The following is a 20,610-nucleotide window of genomic DNA, read 5'->3' as shown; positions in this document are numbered from 1 at the left end:
CTCTGTCTTTCTTCACTTCCTTCCTTGATTTTATTTGGCTTGGTTTTCCTTTGATTTGTCTAAGCAAAATAAAAGCAAAAAACCTTTAGCACAACAGATAAACTTTGGGGGATCAAGATCAGTTAGAGGTTTTGGCGTCTCGTCCTCCTCTGCTACTCATTTGCAGCCTGGCTCTAGGTGAATCTCTGTGTGATTCATCTGTTAACCTGGAGGGATTTTTTTTCCCCTAAATTCTTAATAGCATTTCCCCCCCTGAAGCACTGCTATAATGAAATAATAAATATAAACCTGTTCGTAAACTCAAAGGGCTTTACACATTTCACGTAATAGTAATGGCATTTCTCCTGTGCCTTAACCACTTAAAAGTGAAATTCACATCAGCAAATGCATGGGTTAAGGGTGTTGTGTATCTTGTGTTTATAAAAGTTAAAAGTTGGATGATTAACTTTGAATAGCCGTCATCCATAACAAAAACCAGGAAATAAGTGTGCGGCGGATTGCATCCATTTACAAAAAAATCCGGAGCTTTCCCCTATGGTTGAAAAGACAGTTCCACTTTAAACCAATCAGAAACTGGGATTTCCTGAGTTGATGAAACTCAAGAACCATTTACTTGGTGGCTTTTTGAAATCTAATTGACGTAAGTTATGCAAATTTGCAATATGAATTTTGAGCATGCTTTCGTCTTTGGGTTGTTAATGCTTCTTCATTGCTTTCTCTTCTCTCCCTCCCCCTCACAGGGTGAAATGACTCCTTTTTCTTGGGCAGCCCTACACGGTAAATTCAGGTCTCTGCTTACAACAGAACCTAGGGAAGATTTGTGACAGATGGGGCTAAGTCACAAACTTGCAGCCTAAGGCAGAATCTGTAGAACTTTCCAGAGTGTGCCCATATTTACCTGATCAGAGAGAAAAGAAAATCTGCAGAGGAAGCTGAGCCTGGCTGCTTGTCATAGCTGACACAGAGCCATCTGCCACAAACCTGTGGCGGCTTCAGATCTCCCATCCCTGCCACCACCCCAACTCAAATTAAATACAGATTCCTAGAGACGTTAGGATGGTTACACATGTCCTCGGCATCACATGGAGGAGACTGTTCAAAAAAAATATGTGGCCTGTTGTATAACCGCACTCATGTATCCCATATGTGGTGCCACATTGAATTTCCGGTTGAATCCGTTTTTATCCTTTGTACTGGATGACATGGTGCCTGAATTCTTTCTTTTTGCCGACACGATGGCAGCCAAACTGCAGCTTCAAAAGCTCGCGCTTGGCTGGGTTTCCACCTAGGTTGCCAGGTTATCGCTGGAGCCTTCTTGTGTCCTCAAAGGGCCACAGGGTCTGAACGGACGATCAGAATGCTGCCAGGCTAATTGGGCAGCCATCTCAGAATTGTTCGTGGGCAAAGGGCTGCTTTAGCACTTTTATTTTAGCAAATTAACGACTCTCTGGCACAGGGGTTCTTAAGTGAAGGTATTAATAAGGGGTCTGGCAGGTAGTCCCATGATTCACAGTTACATTTGCATTTAATTTATTTTAAAGTTGCGAGATAAACAGCTGTAATTTGGACAAACATGGGAAACACGCTAAGTGGGGCCATCTTGCCCATAAAAGGAACACTGAGATACTTGTTTTAATTTTTTTCCTGGGGTAAAAATAGAGAAATCAAAATACTTCCACTAAAACAGTAATTTTGATAGAAATATTCCTCAAAAATAGTTGCATCCAGCTACAAATACAATCTTTTCAAGATAAATCGCTTATGATTCCAATAGTCACGCTGCTGTATTTGTTGATATAAAGATGTTTTGAACAGCTAGATTGTAAAATAAATTTTTAATAAAGTGCCTACTGCAATTTTTAATTAGCATATCTCATTTATGTGTAAGAGTGTACATCTATCTGTATGTTTCTCGCTGAATACTTTCCTTGTGTCAGAGACAACGAATACAATTGTTTCTTTTCCGGATGTACAGGGATCTGTTTTGCAAATGTTTGTAAGATATTATGACATTTCCAAGATTGTCTTTGCATTCTGGAAAGCAGGAGGTAAACATTTGTAGTCATTAAGGTAAAGTCTGTTGATAAACCATCTTCTGTTTACTGACAGGTAAACTGTAACTTTCCTAGCTTTTGAAAGGAATAACTTTTATACACTGCAGAGTGAGGGACAGCCAGGGAGCAGAGGGTGGACAAGGGCCAAGCATGGCCTTCTGGCTTCTAGAAGGACCGAGTGGTCTAGCAGGCATCCGAGATAGAGCAGGCGATGATTCACAAGTCCAGTAGGGCCCATTTGACAGGTAGCAAAATGGTCAGCAGGAATTAGATCAAGGTCCAGGAGCCAGATAGATCCCTCAGGATAGAGGCAGTCTTGCAGATCAAAGAAGGCAGGAATTCAGAATGCATCAGGCCTGGGAACTGAAAAGCAGGACAAGTAAGAAGCAGAAACAACAAGCCTTATCTTTGCAGATAGTCCTCTCCCTAATCAGTGTGAGGTCTTTAACGCATGATGGGACATCACAGCACTAGCTTCGAGTCCTATCAATTGTGGGGAAGCCACTGAACAGATTACCTCCTCACCCACGAAACAAAGGGCTCGGGGATTATTTCAGAAGTCCCTTCCGGTCTGAGACTGGGGAACTCAGACAGGTGTGCACCTTTTGAGTGTAAAAGTTAAGGTATAAATATGCCCAAGAGGTTCTTAGACCGTTGGGCAGGGTTTGTCATCTAATGAAATGAACTAGACCAGTAAATTTGCTTCAGTCAGAAGGATGCCATGTCACAGTGATGTCTTCTCACAGCCAAGAAACAGTGTTTAGTTTATTGTGTTTTACTGTCATGAAAATAATGGGCTCCCATTTTATAGTAGACATAGTTGAAAGTTACCTGTGTATGGAGGGGTTTTCTTCCCTCTACCCATAAATGCAAATCAGCTTTTGTCTTTAGCTGTACCCAGTATTCCTTCTCGAATAAAAATTTACATTGAAGTTGTCACTTCTTAAAACTATGCTGTCAGACCTGGTATCAGTGCATATAAACAATAAAAAGTTTTGTAAATGTGTAATTCTTAACATTTGAAAACTTGAAGTGTGTGTGCATCTGTGTGTCCGGGTGTGTTGTGTGCCTCTCAGATCCGTTATACGGTGGGATGGAGTGTTACTAAGTTAACCCATATTTCATTGAAGTCACATTGCAAATACAAGTTGACTTTTTAATTCCTATTTCCCTTACTTTGAATGAAGAGACCGAACGCTCCCACTATTTATTTTGAGTATGGTTGTTGAAATTTTGATCTTTCTTTTTTGAAACATTCAGGTCTGTTCATTCTGTTCTTTTAACATAAATCACTAAGCCAATTTCAAGTTTAAATATCTTTAAAAGTCTGCTCATTACCAAGACCTTGGTACGGTGTCCAGGATGCCCGCCATGACCTTGCCTAATCTGTGTTTCTGGCTAGGTGTTTCTGTACTAAGTAGCAGGGCACCTTGCTCTTAACCTATTCATTTATACCATGTTGATCAGGAATAGGTCAAAAGACCACTCTCAAAAAAGCTTGTGGTTTAATAAGCATCCTTCAGATATGGCTCTGGATCTCAAATCTTCAGACAAGCCACATAAAGATGGCAGCAGAATCAGTAAGTGGATGGAAACTCGCAGCCGTAGAGGGCTGCACAGATTCATTTCAACACCTTGAAATGCATCTGGAAGCAAAGATTTCATTTTATGTTGAAGGTGTTAATTATATTTGATATTTTTAAAAGTAAAATCTGTTTTTGAGAAAGCATCTGCTACCCAGAAATATTATGAGCCACAATAAAATTTTCAGTTAAGTCTCAAGATACTTTTTGTGGGTGATAGAATCAGTTTTCAAATGATAGTCCATGCTGTTGACATATTCCATGAGTTTTATTCTTCTATTGACTATTGACAAGTATCACCCTAAGTGCCTTTCGGTTTCAGTGGAAAACTGGGTGGCCTTTAATATCAGATTTTATATTTAACAATGAAGAGAGTATATTATAAACCACTGACATGTTTCATTTTAAAATTTGAACTGAGATTACATGCCAACTAATGCTTCTATAATACACCCTCCCTTCAGAGCTGTGCATTAACATGTAATTGGGAAAGTTTAAAAACATCCAAACAATTCTACATACAGCTCAAAGCTATGCATATTGGTGATTAAAATATAACAACAACGGGTGGGAGGATGGGTTAGCCTGGTGGTGGGTATTGAGGAGGGCACATTCTGCATGGAGCACTGGGTGTTATGCACAAACAATGAATCACGGAACACTACATCAAAAACTAATGATGTATGGGGATTAACATAAGAATAAAAAAAAAAGGACCTTATTTAAAAAAAATAATAAATATAAAAAAAATAAAAAATAAAATACAACAACAACAACAAAAACCATGGGGATTTACACCAAATGTACACTACTTGTTAAGTCAGAGGAGTGATGGTACAAAGCACAGGCATGTAACGGAGGGAAGCATATTCACTTGGTGGCTGGTGGCTTATTTCTGCAGTTGGGTCATAGTATCCAAAGGCTATTCATACTCTTTATGACTTCTTACGTGTCTTGAATGTTATTACTAGATATGACTTCTGATAGGAGCTACGAATACTTTGGTGAGTTTCGCTACCATGGCTTCCTTAACATTTATTTTTTTAAGATTTTATTTATTTATTTGAGAGAGAGAATGAGAGAGAGAGAGCACATGAGAGGGGGGAGGGTCAGAGAGAGAAGCAGACCCCCTGCTGAGCAAGGAGCCCAATATGGGACTCGATCCCGGGACTCCAGGATCATGACCTGAGCCGAAGGCAGTCGCTTAACCAACTGAGCCACCCAGGTGCCCCTTCCTTAACATTTCTTGACTCTAAACTATTGATCCGGTCAGAGAACCATTTCCCTTCAGACAGTGGAAGAAACTGCCCTAACTGCCAGTTTTGCATGAGAAGACTTTACCAGGAGTCAAGGACTTAACCTTGATCCTGAAACAAATCATACTTTGAAAAAGTCTGACGTGATGGTCGATAAGTCCCTTTTTCCTAGGGCTGCTGACCACCATTCCTCACTAATTCCTGTAATGTTACAAACTCAACATGGAAAACCATAGTTCTGTAAACTCCCTTTTGAAAGATAATGAGAAGAAGATAAAGGAAGATGTTTCATGAGCCAGTCTTCATATCTTGGAAAATTCAGAGCTGTGTGGTAGAGCACAGTTATCTGAGCTCCTAACCACACTAGCCATCTCCCATACTGGTGTCTATTCCTTTTCCTCTTCAAGACAGGGTTAGTTGTGGACTCAATCCTTCATTGCATTCCATGAGAAGGAGTTCTCCCTCCCCTGTCTTTAGAATTCCCCAGCTGCATCTGAGGTACATATGACTTCAGCGACCAGGATCCTTGCTCACCCTACAGTCTGTTTTCCTACAGTGGAATTTGGGGACAGTGTCTTCAGCGATCCTCCCATTATCATTACGTAAGTGATTCCGACTTCTCTGTTGCAGGTCTATGGCTATGAATTTTAACCCTAAGACGGGTTCATAATTATTCTCATAAATTAACATAAGGAATTGATGATTCGTGGGAGATGATTTAAGATGCTTATGTTACTCGTATCAATTACTGCATTTAAATAGCAGACCTAAGGTGGTATGCTGGAAGTGATTTCTGGGAATACTTGTGTGATACCTTTCTCCAGGAATGTGAAGTCCTTTATATTTGAAAATTTAATATTTCCATTATCATTTCACAAATGAGAAAATCAAGGGATCATATAATGGTATATTTAGGAGCCAGACTATGTTGTATAAACAGAGAATTCTTGTATAGGCCTTCCCCCTTGTGGGATGGTATCATTGTCACCCATGTGTCTTTCAGGAAGCACCAGGGTCAGTGTGCATGACTATTGGACCCCTAGGCAATAGAGTGCAGAGGGTAGCAGGGGGCTGCTTTGTGGCCCACATGGTTGGTCTTAAAAGAGGCATGAGAGACCATGTAGTGAGGCCAATGTTTTCGGTGTCTTTAAGAGTACTATTTGTTTATTTGAGTGAGGGAGAGAGAGCGCGCACACGAGCAGGGGGGAGGGGCAGAGGAAGAGGGAGAAGCAGGCTTCCTGCAGAGCAGGGAGCACGATGCGGGGCTTGATCCCAGGACCCTGGGATCATGACCTGAGCTGAAGGCAGGTGCTTAACCGACTGAGCCACCCAGGTGCCCCCTATGAGTACTATTATTGTGCCTGTGGGGAGGCATTCAGCCTCAACATCCATCATAGGCCCTCCACTCCCTGTGGTCTTTACACTCAGATGCTTTTATACATTTAAGGTAACTTTCCTGGCCCTCCTGGTAAGCATTTGTTTTTGGGACCTGTGGGAAAACTGAGGCCCTAATGAGAAGCCGAGTTGCTGTGGGTCCTGTGGTGGAAGAGGCAGGTCTAGAACAACCTCATGCAGAAGGCCGTGGTCAATCCAATTGGTCAAGACCACCATCCCTTAAAGGAGAGGAAGGGGCAAATCTCTCTCTCCATCTTCTTCCCCTTCCCTCCTCCTGCTGCTCTTACTAGCAGAACGAACATGGACTAATAAATTGCCAGTACCTTTCTATAGATTTGTTTCATGTTAACTCCTGGTCGCATTTGGATTCTAAGAGGCCACAAGGGGAGGAATGTACAAGAATTCCTTCCGGGTGCTAAAATTTCAAACTCTGGCACACGCGCTACTTCTGGACAGCTGAGCCTTCTCTATTGCCTTTGACATCATACAGTGATGAAGTTACTTATCCATATAGATAGAAGGCTGGCCCTTCATCCAGAGGCAGCCCCCACAATCTCACCTGGTGCCAAGGGCCTGGCACAGAGGGAGCAGGTGACATGGGCAGCAGAAGCACCTTTAACTGTGCACCAGAGGGAGTGCTTCCTCTCATCCCAAATAACCCAGAAATTACATCCTGAAACCTATTTCCCCGGAAAGAAAAGGAAGGGGAGGGATAACTTAAAAAGAAAATACTTCTAATATGGTATTAGACTGTAATTCATAGGGAAATTTATGCCTGAGATATGAATTTCTGAAAATGGGTTTTTTTAAAGGGAAACACTGACACATCCTTAATTATAGAGTAATAAATACCAATGGTATATTATCTTCTGATATTTCCTTACACAGATATCAAAGCATGCAGCTGTTTTTGAAAACTGATAATCAAGTACAATATAAGTATATTACATCTTGTACTTACAACACACCCTTCAACTAAGCAACCTCCTGGAGCACTCAACAGTGAGAACCAGAGCTGCTTATAGTAGAAGCCTAACTGAACAAATTAGCCTTGAATTGTAACTTAAGAATCATAGTCCAACTGAAATGCCTGTCCTTGCCAGGAAAGGCATTCCAAAGGCAAAGAGCATGCCAAGTAAAAAGCCTTTGCTTCAGGATTATGGAGGCAGTTCTCAAAAGCCAGCATAACTTAATGATCAATCAGAAAAAATATAGAGCAGTAACTACACAACTGAAGGATACATAAAAATTGTACAAAGCATTAATAGTGAATGGGAGGTAGAATGGGATTTTAACAGAACGTATTACGCTCTTAGAAAGCTCTATTTATTGCTTTCAATCCGGGCAGCAAAAGAAAGACAAACATGGTCAAAGAAAAGTACGTGGACAAATGTGGGGGGTAGGAAAGGAAATGAAGGTTAAACAAGGCCAATATGATTCAGAATGAAAGGGAGGGAGGAAAGTATAAGGAGCCAGCTGCAATTACTAAATGTTACATTAAGAAGAGCTGAAATTGAGAGGGGGAGGTCTGGGTATTTTACTAAGTGGATTAATGTCCTCTTCTTTGGGTGTCTGAAGTTGCAGATTTTAATTTATTTGGTGCAGGGTTTTATTGTGAAATTCCTAATGGGGTGGAGGGATAAATAAGGACAATTATACACAGTCAGAAAGTAGAAAGGGGGAACATAAAATACTTCTTCATAAATTTAACTAAAATAAATATAGGGTTTGAAGCTATAGACAAAGGTAAATAGTCAACAAAATATTTAGTTCATTATGATAGAACTCAAAGGAAAATGAGAGGTACATACAAAAAACAAAACAAAACAAAAAGACAAAAACATCCACAGAGATGCGTCAAGCCAAGGATTCTGAGCGACTTAGGGGCTAGTTTATTGCTGCTCTCCTTTCTCCACCCATTTAAAAAAATAAATCATAACTCTGGCATTTAGAAACCTAGTCATGAACATCATTTATTAATATAAACTTAATTCTGTGCTGTTCTTTGGTGGGTGGTAAAAACATGAACTAACAACAACTGGCCTAAAACAGGATGATTCTCTCCAATCCTGGGAAGCTCTAAGGAAAGAGAAATTCCTAATAATGCTCTTTTACCTTATTTATCTTACTGAAGGATAAACTCAAAAAGTGGGGAGGGCAGAGCCAAATCAGAGGACTAGAAGCTTGCAGGAGATTTTTAAATTTTCCTAAATAGGCATCAGAAGATGAGATGGGCTTGGAACCTAGTATGATTTATATCAATTTATTAATCTGCCAATCTACTACCATTTCCGGGGAAGGTGGGAAATAAGGAAGGCTCTCTGCCTTCTACAATAGAAGAGACCAAGGCAGAAACAATTGTGTTCATATTCCCCGAGTGTAACACTGCTGTCATGTGGCTGGCAATCGGTCCACAAAGGTTCTGGGTTCAAGCATTTGCCCAGCCAATAACATTAGGAATCATTTCAATTGAAAATATGGATTAGGAGGTATTTAAGAGTTACTGATATGCAGCTATTAATCTTGAATGCAGATAGCATGATTTGGGGTGTGGGCAAATCACTGGAACCACGTGAAAAGGCACTTTGAAAAAAAATTTTTATAAAATGCTGTGGAGAAGATGACATTGGTGAAAAACACAAATGAAAAAGGGAAAATATCATCTCCAAAGAGGAAGATCTGTCAAATGACTAAACAAGGTGGCCTTGTTGCCTTCCACCTGCTGCATCAATTCTATCAGTAAATAGATTACTCACAAAGAGGCGAAGTCTTCTATTTCTACAGCTGACCTAGCAACAAGAGGGAGAAAACACAGAAGAGGACATTGCAATGGTGGCTCAGGATGACCCTCAAAGGTCATCTAACTCTAGGGTTAAAAAATGAGGACGCAGAACTAGAGGTCTGTAATGGTCAGTTTGGAACACTTCATCTGTGTAGAATTCAGGATAGCGTGGAGGTGAACCTCTGTCTTAAATCCCTGGGACAGGGTGTTTTGTGATCGTAGTTAAGAGGAAAGTCATCAAAGCACACACCTTTTTCCTTTTTCCTCTTGAGCTGCAGAGCTGTGGTGGGGAACTTGTGCTCTCTGGTGCTTGCTGCTATGTTCCCTGGCTTTCAATCGGTTTGGCTTTTCCCCTGGATTTCTAATGCTGTGGTAACAGGCCAGAAAAAAAAAAAAAAAAAAGGAATCTACAAAACTGAAAAACAAAATGCGTGTGTATGTTTGTGTGTGTGTACGCGCGCGCGCGTGCACGGTAGGATTTCACTGGAGATAATGAATTGCAACACTAATCACCAAATTTTAAAACTTAAAAAGTATGAGTAATGGAGTTTTGGAAGAAGCAAAATGTGCTCGAGCAGAGTATTTATAGTCCCTTTTTTTGTGAGAGGTTCCCCAGACCTCTGGGTCCATCAGCAAACTGTCCTCCTACTGGAGCGTGCAGCTGCGATTTGGCCCCAGGCACCACCTACCCAGAGTCACTACCTAATGCATTTTACATTTGCACAGATAATAAAAGAGGGAGGGAAAAAAAAAAAAAAAAGCCGAGAAGGGGCCATTTTCCCCCTCAGCGTTCTGTGTTTCCTTTTGTCGCGGCCGTCAGCTGACACATGGAAAATGTGGTGTACGGTTTTGCTTGCCTTTAATCTGTAATTAGGGATTCCTTGTCTGGGGCCTGCTACCTCTTTTCGCCTTCCCTCCCTGCCTCTCGGGTCTTCCGCTCTCGGTCGGGTCTGGCCCCGCGCCGCAGGCGGGGCGCTCGAGGTCGCCCGGCTGGGCCGCGGGCAGCGGGGAGGCGGCGGGACGCGGGGGCCTCGGCCGGGCCCTGCGCTCGCCCGCCCGGAGCGCGCACGCCGGCGCCCCGCCCCGCGCGGTTCCGACCCCCCGGCGAGCCAGTGCCGGGCGTCGGGGCGGCTGCGCCGGGGCTGCCCCGCGCGGGCGAGGACCGCCCGCGCTCAGCCGCCGCCCCCGCCGCTCGTCCTCTCCGCCCCCCCCCCCCCCCGCACCGCGGCGCCTTCGCGGCCGGCGAGCCCGAGCTCCGGCCCACCGCGGCCCCCTTGACGCCCTGCTCGGCCCGGCCCGGAGCGGGCGGAGGGAGCGCCGCACCATTCCTGGCGCGAGAAAAAGGAGCGAGAGGCACGGCGAGGTCACAGGCGTAGCCGAGCCCGCTCGGCGGCGGAGCGCCCAGAGCCCGAGGAGCCCAGGGAGCCCCGGGCGGCGGCCGCGCTCGCGCTCACACTCGCGCCCACGCTCGCGGGACTCGCTCGCCGCCCCGCCTGGCGCGCGCACTGGCACGCGCCCCGCCGCGCGCGCTCGACACTCACGCGCTGCCACGCACACGCGCCGCGTGGCCCGCGGCTGCCCCTGCTCGCTTGCGCACGGCCGGCATCTCCCCTGTCGGGCCCGCGGGAAGGCGGCGCAGCCCTGGCGGGGCACAAGTCTCGCTAGTCGTCTTAAGTGCTTTACTGAACTGGGTTCCCGGAGTCGCCGGTCTGCCCTCCGTGAGACGTTAGGACGAGGATGCACCGAGCAAAAGCAAAAGTACTGATTTCTATGCCCCCTCCCCTTTTAAAAAAAGATCACCTTAATTAAAACAAAAAAAAAACAACGAGGAGGGCGTGGGGATGGGCGCGGAGACTCTACAAGCAGAGATTCTGGCTATTAACTTAAAAATACTCTTCTCCCTCTTTCGTTGTCCAGGCGTGTGTTTAAATCCCACCCCAAGCCCCCAGCGCCATCCTCTTCTCTTCATACCTGTGCTTTGGGTTACAAACTTCCGTTTCTCCTCTCAACCACCAATGGGTTATTTAGGAGGAGACGAGAAGACGCGTGGAGAGGTATGTAGGCAGGAGAATATTGAGGAGCCCCGTGTTGATCTGTCACTCGTTTGGTCAAAAGAAGTTCCTGAGAAACTTGGAATTTCCAATGTTTCATATCGTTTTGAGGCTTCTAAAATGTCTGAAGAGCCTCCGCACCAGTATTACTTTTTATCACTCGACACTTAGCTGAGTGTAGACGTTTAGAACTATACGTATACGAGGAAAAGATGCCCCTCGTCCTCGGTTTCACCAACGCCGTCTGCGTTCCTTTCCATCTGGGTTGTAGCTTATTTCCTCTCTCGTTTCCACCAGTAGAGATTGTATGCTAAAGTGGTGTACCCGAGACCAAATACAAGAATCCTTCATCTGGAGTGTCCATGACCGTACTTGGCATCTCTCTCTCTCAAGATCCCAACCCCTCTGTTTGAAATATTATTCGAACTGTAGACTTGGACATACGGGTTGGTTGGCTGGTTGGTTGGCTGGTTGGTTGGTTGGTTGGTTGGTTGGTTGGCTGGCTGGCTGGCTGGCTGGCTGGCTGGTTGGTTGGTTGGTTGGTTGGTTGGCTGGTTGGCTGGTTGGTTGGTTGGTTTAAAATGTGGGAAGAGCAGCGCAGGGATAAGCCGAGGGCCGGGAGGTTGGCCTGCAGAAGCCTACCCTTGAAAGGCTGAACAGGAGGAGTGCATGGGAAGTGCATCGAGAAGAGACTGTCTGTAAACAATGATAATCAGGGCTTTCAAAAATCATAAAACTGATTGAAATATCTGATTCATTATTTATTCACCACAGCACAACTTTGCAAATCCAAGAATAGTGTTTGAAAACCAAGTGCCTTCTATTTTGTACATCAACTCGGCAGATGGGTCTCCCTTTCAAAATGTAGCGAAAGGGTTAAAGCTATAATTTTAGAAAAGTATCTCAGGAAATGACATTAAGATCTGATACACTTCCCTTTCTTTCTGGCAATAATATCCCCCCAATAAAAAATATATATACTTATTGATATGATGATAATGTTTCTCATTATGAGTACAAGTGTCATAATGATTCCTGTTTGTGCAAGTGTTTTTAAAACTGCGAGGACACTTTCACTACTATGAAAGCTGACGAGCCAATGAAGGAGAACTTATTTTAACTCCATAATAGCAGGTTACATAGTAAAGGAGCGCGATGGTCAAATAGCCAATTATGGTATAAATATCCGTTGTTTACGGAGGGGTGTTAAATGAGCCTTTGGAGTACAAAGGATTAGGCCACCACTAAGCTACCACTTGTTCTTCAACCTATTATGTCTTTCCTTAAAAAGGCCAGGGCCACTGTAGGTAATATGCACACAGAACATACTTCTCTATGTTGATTTTAGTTTGCTTTATTTCAATGCACACTGTTGTTTACTTTTTAAAATTTAAATAAATGTCAGCATTGTATAATTTCTATGTTAACAAAGCAGTGAGCAAAATCCCTTGTATGTTTATAAAATATTATTGTTTAATTCACATAGTTTAGAAATTCCAAATGTTGAGAATAGGAAGGAGGCCAAATACCATCTGTTTATAACTATGATGCATCGTAATATGTGTACTTTTAAAAGGAGTTTGGTCAATCATGCCACTATTTTATCTGCTCAGAATATGTTGAAGATTTAAAATGTAATTTACAGGATTACTTTTAGTGCGTTGCATCCAACTGTGAGTTGTAAAGGAATCCGTCTCTTCTGTTTTTCTCAAATTAATCATGTAACAGCCCCAATTAATGGGGGCTGTTAAACGGGGCACTTTTTGCTTAGCTCCAGAATTCTTCTAACTTTGGCTCAGTCCACCTTCTTGATGCTGATAAAAACTCCAAGGACAAATGAAACAAAACACTCCTAGCTGTGTCTTTCTGCCAGAAGATAGTCACTTAGAATGGGAGGCAGGGTGTGGTAGCTAATAATTAGCTAACATCAGCCCTGAGAAATTACCTGTGAAATACCCTTTGGTTCTGGGTTGAAAAACAACATTTGACACTCCCTGTTTTAAAATAGTACATTCTTGTCCCGGAGACTTCTGATTTAACTTACCTTTTATTTCAAATGCATCCAATTGCATACCATATAACAAAGGGAGTACACTTACTTGCCCTAGATGAGCAGGTTTGGAGGTTTTTTTAAAGTTACAAACTCAAGTTATTTAGTGAGGCATCTTTCCCTTCCTTTACAAACTAGAGAAACTCAGCAACTGAGCCCTCAATTCCGGGCGGACGTTGTGCTGAAGGCCAGAGGTGGCTTTAGCGTCTTACGTCATGGACTCTCTTTTTCAAGAAGGAGGAACTAAAAAGTCAGATGTCCTGATAAATTTTGAAAATGTGATAAAAACATTTATTAGCCAATGATGGTTGCCGGATTGATTTTTTTGGCAAGGTAGAATCAGTAAAAAGCTACCCCTTGAAATGCTTTTATGGACAAACACATGCAGAAATCTGAAAACACACTCCCAAAGAGCTGGGCACGTTCTGGATGTTTTACTTCTCAGTTGAGTGTTCAACGGGTGCTCTATCAAGTGCTTTCTCTGTTCATGTAACGATAACTGTTTTCTCAAACATTTTAGTTTTAGCAGCTTCCTCTAAAATTCTATCAACCAAGAATATTTACTTACATATAATTAAGAACATTAAGAATACCTTACCGGAGTAAACGAACTGATCTATACATACATTTTTTTTTACAGTCTCATTGTTACATTTTGGAAGTCTGTTTATTATCTTTCTGGTCAGATTTTTTTTTCCCCCAAATAATGAATCCACTGGGTCTTTATGTTACAGAGATATACCCCAGCTTGTTTTTCCTTTGAGTTAAAATAAGAAACTATCAGACTCCTTTTTCTTAAGTAATTGCTCAAGTGTACAGAGTAGAAGAGACAGTACCAAAAAAAAGAAAGAAATGTGGGGGATAAAGAGAAGGAAAATTGGAGAAAGTGTAGGGAAAGGAGGTAAGAGAGCAGACGCTAGAAGTGCGATAAAGAGGCTCATCAAACAAAACTCAACATTGCTTGAGTGCCATAAGCCATAATCATTAAAAAGAATCATCATTTCCAAGTAAAACCTAGACTGTTGCATTCAGATATTAACCAGCTCATGGAAACTCTTAAGTGAAATCTGATTGAGACCTGTGGATCAGGTTTTCCATTCCACCTTCTTAAGTGAAGTCTGTACTCGATATCCACATTTACGCTGCGGGAGACAGAAAGAGCCATAGAGGCATTCTTTGCTTTTAAGGCATCTACAGGCTAGAAGTAAGCCATGGGTACATAAAATAAATGAGACTATGTATGAGCATCGTTATATGCTACATACTGGACATGTAAAAATAAAGACCGTTTTAAATGGAGGAATTATTCAGGCATGCTTTCCTTTTGAGTACCTTGGCTAGCAGTGAATTTCTAAACAAGTTAAGCAAGTCCTTAAATGCATAAACCCTTTGGAACTCGAGGAGTCTAATGAATTGTGGTAGGTAATATACTCAAAATTGAAATTGGCATGTAGGTGCTCATTTCATGTTCCCTTTAGAGCTGACTTAGAACCATGGCAATGATCACACGAGCACATAAGGCATTGTATAGTCATGTTATCTTGACAACCAAAATCACTTTATAAAATATACTTTAATAAGTTATCATAGAGCCCTGAAGTTAAACCATATAACTTAATCAATACTGAGTGGGCATTTCTAGGTATCATATTTAAATTGAGTAAGAGATAAAAAGAAAAGAATTAAGAATAAGAAAAAGGTATGGGAAACTATTTGCTTCTTCCAATTAATATAAAACATGCCAGAAGCTTTTTCTCATTTTGCTCTTTATGAAGAATTACTGACCCAGAGAAAAATCAAATGACGACTACCACTAAACAAACAATAAAAGCAGCAACAACAACGACAAACCTTACTTGTTTAGGAGAAAAACATGAAAAAGTAATAAATTCACCCATTTTAAAAATTAAGAAGAAAAGACATAAAATTTAATACATACAATAAATAATAAATATTCTTCAGTTTCATATGATGGCTAATTAAGGAAAAAGCCCATGTGAAAAATTTGGAAGAGAGATGAATAAAACAAGGTAATTAACTCTTTGCTCCTTCAGCCTTAAAGCAGAGAGAGCAGGGTAAGATTTCTTTTAACTTGGGACCGGCAGCCACCTCAGAGATCAAATCTGCCTTTACAAAATAAAATAAAAGGAATCTTAGTAGCTCTGCAGCTCAAGCTCCAACCTTGTTTTTGGCCCCACTCTGATGTTGGTGCCCCAGCATGGCGGCCCCTGAGTGCTTTGCTCTTTGATTGAATTCCTGCCCTTAATACAGATAGTCAACAGCTGGGTTCTTCCTTGTTCTCTTGGCCCTCCCTTGACAGAATCAGCTCTCTGGTATTCATTCTACCACATTGGGTTAGTCTTTGAGAGCTGAAGATGCATTTTTTTTCATCCATTCTCTAATGTAGTCTTTGTAATGCCCTTGTGATATAGGGAAACCATAGCTTTAGTCCCAAACTTCAGAAGAAGCAACTCAAAATCATACCACTAGTACATTGCAGAGTTGGGACTGAGAGTCATACCACCTGGTGCCCAGGTTCTCCCTCTCCTTTAGACTGGATTTCATACTCAGTTCTTCATTTGAATTGTGGTTATGACAATAAATTATAATTGCAGTCTTTGTGTTTGGTAGAAAGAAGAAGGGAAAGGAGGAAGAGCAGAAGCAGAAGGAAGATGGGAAAGAAGAAGAAGACAGGAAGGGGAAAAAAACAACAACAATCCCCACAGGGTTTTCTGTGAAGTGGGGAAAGATATGTCTTTAAATTGCTCCCCTTCTGCTTTCAAAGATGACTGAGGAAAGCACTTGCTAAAATTTGTATCATCTAAGGAAAAGCTAATTCCAAAGTTGTTACAGTGCTTTGTGCTTTAAAGGATAGAAGTCTGAAGTAGATAATCCATTGACAGAGCTCCTTAATGAATTCTTGGATGTGCATGAGTAGGCCACAAGCTTGATTTTGAATACAAGATGGAGAACTATTCTTTTTAAGAAATTAATAGGAATTTGGAAAAATTGAGAAACAAAACAAAACAAAAACACCTGATAGAGAGGAAAAGAAAATGGTCAAAGGATGGAGGGACATAAGCTACTATCTTAAAGATAACATAGCCAGCAACAAATTCCCCATGGTGAGATACAGTTGATTATTACATTTATTTTTGTATTAAAGGAGTATATTATACTCCATTCTAAGCTTATATTCCAATGTGATCTCCAGCTGTAACCCCAAATCACCACTGAAATTCTGAGATACAAAACTGGCTTGATTTAGTTCCACATTTGGGGAATGAAGGCATAGGGAAGGCAGACAAAGGTGACATTGCAGAAGGCATGATTTAAAATGAAGGCATAGAATTTTATGGGAATGGGAAATAAGGACAAGAGATGATTAGGAGAAATGGAAACTGTCTGAGAATGAATACAAAGAAACAAGGAAACCCATAATACAGGAAGCCTTGGGGGAAAAAAAACGGCTAATTTTTCTGTGGTAGACACTTGACATTTTTAAGCTTTTCAACATCAACCTAAGCTTCTATTAGAATCTAAAGGTCTATTTAAGGAATTAATTCTTTCTTGCTAAATGTAGTCAGGCCTGGGGATTGAATTTTGCCTTGAACAGAGGAACAAAAAGACAACATTGGATTTCCAGTCCATCCAACCTGGAGCAGCTCCACCAGACTATTTCCGCCAAAAGACAGTGGTTGGGTTCTGCCTCTTAATCTCCAGTTTGTAAGGTTCTCCTCAATCCCAAACTCAGATGTCTAGTCTTCCTTTTATATGGTTCTTTATCCACTAGAATTCTGTCAGTTGCAAAAAAAAAACAGAAAGATTGGCTCAACTGAATGGCTCAGTAAGGAAAAATGATCATTTCAGATAGCTAGAAGTAGAGATGTAGAGTGGCTGCATCTTTCCACTCTTCCATCCTGATGTGTTACCTTCCCTTTGACTTCTCCCCTCATGTTCACAAGAGGGCCACAGCAATCCAGCCATCACATTTTTACCACATCCTTCTTTCCAAACACAGGAGAAGGGACTTTCTCTTGCTTGAGTCTCTTTCTGCAATCAAGGAAAGCTTTTCCCAAAAGCCCATTAGAATTCCCCATTCGCCTTGTTGCATCACATATGCATAAACCGGCATTGAGAATGGAAATGACTCCTATCAGTAAGGACCTAACCCTATTCGCAAAAAATTTCAATTCATAACTTAAGTATCTTTAAATATTTTTAATAACTTTCAGTCAAGAACCGCAGACAAAATGTGCTACTCTATTCTGGCTTATAGATGACTTGCTTTTACTTTCTAAGTCCTTTTGTTCATTCTTTTTTTTTTTTAAATGTATGCAAAGGAAAGACTTGGGTTTTAGAAATGTATTTTTTAATCAAACATTTATTGACCATGAATTTCTCAGTAATAATTTCCGCAAAATGTTTAATGTCTTATTTTTACATTTATTCATATATTCCTTTTTCATTCACTCAGTAATTCATTTGGGCAGTAATTTCTTCTTTGTTGACTCAAAAAATTGTTTTTAGGTACTTAATATGTATGTGGAAGGCATGGGGTTAGCAAGAAAAAATGTGTTAAACAATATTTGTATAACCTCAAACCTAAGGCGTAAATTTTTTTCATTTTATAACATTTGTAAGAAGGGGGCAATGGGATGAAAAGGAGGAGCATGTGGACCTTCCCAGTCTTTTCTCATCTTGCTAACAGTTTCTTGTGTCCTGAGACTCTCCTGCCTTGAGAGTCCTGCTTTGACTGACAAGTTCCTTGGGGCTGTAGGCATGAGAATAGGGAGGAAAGGGAGAGAGAACAAAAGTTCCAAAGGTTAAATCTGGGGAGGGGGGAGGAGGTTATCAAGACAGGAGACTGGAATTCGAAGACAGATGTAAAGGAGCAGAAGCAGCTGCTGCGCGTGAACCACTTGGGGGAGGGGGGTGCAGGGGGATTTTTAAGGATCTCTCTTCCCCTCATCTTCTTCAAAAAAAACAAATGAAGAACTTGAGTTATTCAGAAATTATTTTTGGGAGCTGCGCTATTGTGCTTTTTTTCTAACCATGATGCCGTTCCCGCAGCTATTATTTTGTAATATTATTTTATTTTGATATATTTTGAAACAGGACTCTGTGTCTCTATTTGATTGCAAGTGATGAAAATCAACTCACACAAATCAGGCATAACATTTGGCTTATGTGTCAGAAAGTCCTAGAAGATGATCTTGGGCCTTAAGGAGAGAATTCCATGCTCAAGCTGGGATCTGGCTCAGTTCTCTCTCTCTCTCTCTCTCTCTCTCTCTCTCTCTCATTCTCTCTCTCTGTTTTTCTCTAGGTCATCGTCTGGATTGTTGTTTTTTGGTTTTGGTTTTTTTCTCTAGAAGGCTATGTGTGTGTGGTGGGAACGATGACTCTTGTATATTTCACATGATCCTTACAACCTCAGAAGAGAGAATCTATCATTTCTAGCATCCAACTCAAACCCTGGTAAAAAGGACCCTTATTCACCCTGCCTGGGTTACTTTCCCCACACTTGTAGTAGGGGACTTAAGGAAACACAGGACATAATTTCGGATGACCACACCAGTGTTACCTTGGGATGGATCCTTCAATCCATGTTAAACAAAAACAAAAACAAACAAACAAACAAACAAAACTTACCAGCTATTAAGAAGAGGAATAAGTTGTGATACATTTGACATCGTATCTCTTGTTAAACAAATACTTTCTTGCTTGAGTTATTTACACCACTATCACCATACAGGGTGGAATTTTAACTTAAATTTAGATCTCTAATTGTCTTTTCAAATTTCTTTCAAAGGATCACACTCCAAGGTAACTTTGAAATGAAAGTTATTGCATCAGCAGAAAAACCTGGAGATAGAGCTACGAGATGGCTTAAGTGAAGCTCACATTCATCACTGGAGAAATGATGCACTTGCACTTAAACGTCATCTAGAAACACTCAAGTCCTTTGCAGACCCCCTAAGATGGAAAGGCATTCACCACGAGATAAACTTGTGTTTTCTTTCGTTATTAAGATACACTCAAAAGAATTGCCTGTCACATACTAGTCAGTACAATTGACACTGGAAACTGGTTGTAGAACTTGCAAGCTAGAGAGTTTCAAGCATTTGAAGGGTTCTCATTCAGGTGTCAAGTATCTGTCAAAAACTATTTGTTGATTTTTATTGACAAAAAGTTTAATTTCCATTAATAAGAGAGTTCGTTATGGGAGGGAACTGTCTGAGTGTAACTAAATTGAGAGTGCAAATGGGACTCTACTATTCTTCTGTCTGCCTAAAACTTACACAACTGTTAAAGAAGTCCAGACCCACACCTGGGTTATATAAAGGACTGGTCATATGTAGTGCATAACTACTGGTGACCACAAGTGACTCAGAAGATACTTTAGGCTCTGACTGTGAAGATTTGCTCATAATATAGAAGAAAGTGGTATATCTTTGTAGAGACAAACTATTTGGATAATCTATTTTAAGACAACAAAATAAAAATTTATGTACATAGTCTTTACTATAGTTATGGTAGATTGAATTGTTGCTCCCAATTCTTTCTTATCATAGAATTATACGTTCTACACATATGCCCTTTTCCAAGTGACTTCACAGTGCACCCTACTAGGGGAGGCAGGGTACTCTCCCCAACATGCTGAATTTAGGCTTGGCTGTCACTTGCTTTAAACAATGAAGTTGGGTGGAAGTGACAGTGTACCTATTCTAAGCTGAGGCTCTAACAGGCATTGCGTATGCCCTCCACATGAACTGCACTCACCAGGAGAATACTGTGGGCTGGGTAACCTGCATTCCAAGGAACATATGGAGATACATGAAGTAGACCTGAACCCAGCTGTCAGCCTGGAACCCAGAGCTGGGAAGCTGGAATTGAGTCTTGTACAAGTGAATTACAGCAACTCACAGGCTCATGAGAGAAAAATAAAGGCTTTTTTCTCAAGTCACTGAATTTTGGGGTGGTTTTTTAATGCAGCATTATTATAGCAATAGCTGACTAATAGAGTAGTATTTCTTTCCTCTCCCTAAAAGTGTTTTGAAATTGATGGTGCATCTAACAACTCACAGCATTGTAGGATCAAGGAAATTCACTAATTATACAGTTAATCATTTAATTAGAATTATAGGAAGTGGTACAAAAAGGATGCAAAGAACACAAAACACAGAGACCTAATCTGAGAGTCAGGAAATGTTTCTCTGAGGAAGTGACATTGAAGCTGAGCTCTAGCCTTTGGCTAAGCAATGTTGGGGGCAGGGAGAGAAGCATTCCAAATGAAGGGAACAATCTTTGCAAAGTCCCTAAGGTAAGAAAGAGAAGCTCACTTCTTACGGAGAAGTTTCTGGAAAGCAGAGGAAATAGGAAAGTGCCAAGAGAATGGTGGTTGGTGAGGTTTACTACAGTATTATGGGCTGAATTAT

General features: G+C 41.3%; 1 protein-coding gene and 1 long non-coding RNA gene across 6 annotated transcripts in view; one reads left to right on the top strand and one right to left on the bottom strand.

The window, feature by feature from the left end:
* Positions 1–19,707, top strand: part of GTDC1 (glycosyltransferase like domain containing 1) — a 407,743-nt gene extending 388,036 nt beyond the window's left edge. For 3 of the 5 annotated variants that reach the window (XM_064586476.1, XM_064586474.1, XM_064586471.1), the window contains one exon: positions 741–3,058. In XM_064586476.1, the coding sequence (XP_064442546.1) occupies positions 741–824 (84 nt within the window). In that variant the 3' untranslated portion in view covers positions 825–3,058. Of the gene's footprint in view, positions 1–740; positions 3,059–18,983 lie in introns of those variants that run through there. The other 2 variants (XM_064586475.1, XM_064586472.1) reach the window with 1 other exon arrangement.
* Positions 2,282–10,740, bottom strand: LOC123839442 (uncharacterized). The gene is made up of 3 exons (XR_006789643.3): positions 10,612–10,740; positions 9,321–9,437; positions 2,282–2,417 (listed from the first exon to the last, which is right to left on the bottom strand). It is a non-coding gene; the product is annotated as an uncharacterized LOC123839442 (long non-coding RNA).
* Positions 19,708–20,610: the final 903 nt, after the last annotated feature.

This window comes from Mirounga angustirostris, unplaced genomic scaffold (genome assembly GCF_029215605.1).
Source record: "Mirounga angustirostris isolate CCGP_5_RB_7025 unplaced genomic scaffold, mMirAng1.0.hap1 SCAF_3, whole genome shotgun sequence".
Lineage (NCBI taxonomy): Eukaryota > Metazoa > Chordata > Mammalia > Carnivora > Phocidae > Mirounga > Mirounga angustirostris.
Note: the sequence above shows the minus strand (reverse complement) of the source record. Positions and strands in the feature narration are given on the sequence as shown.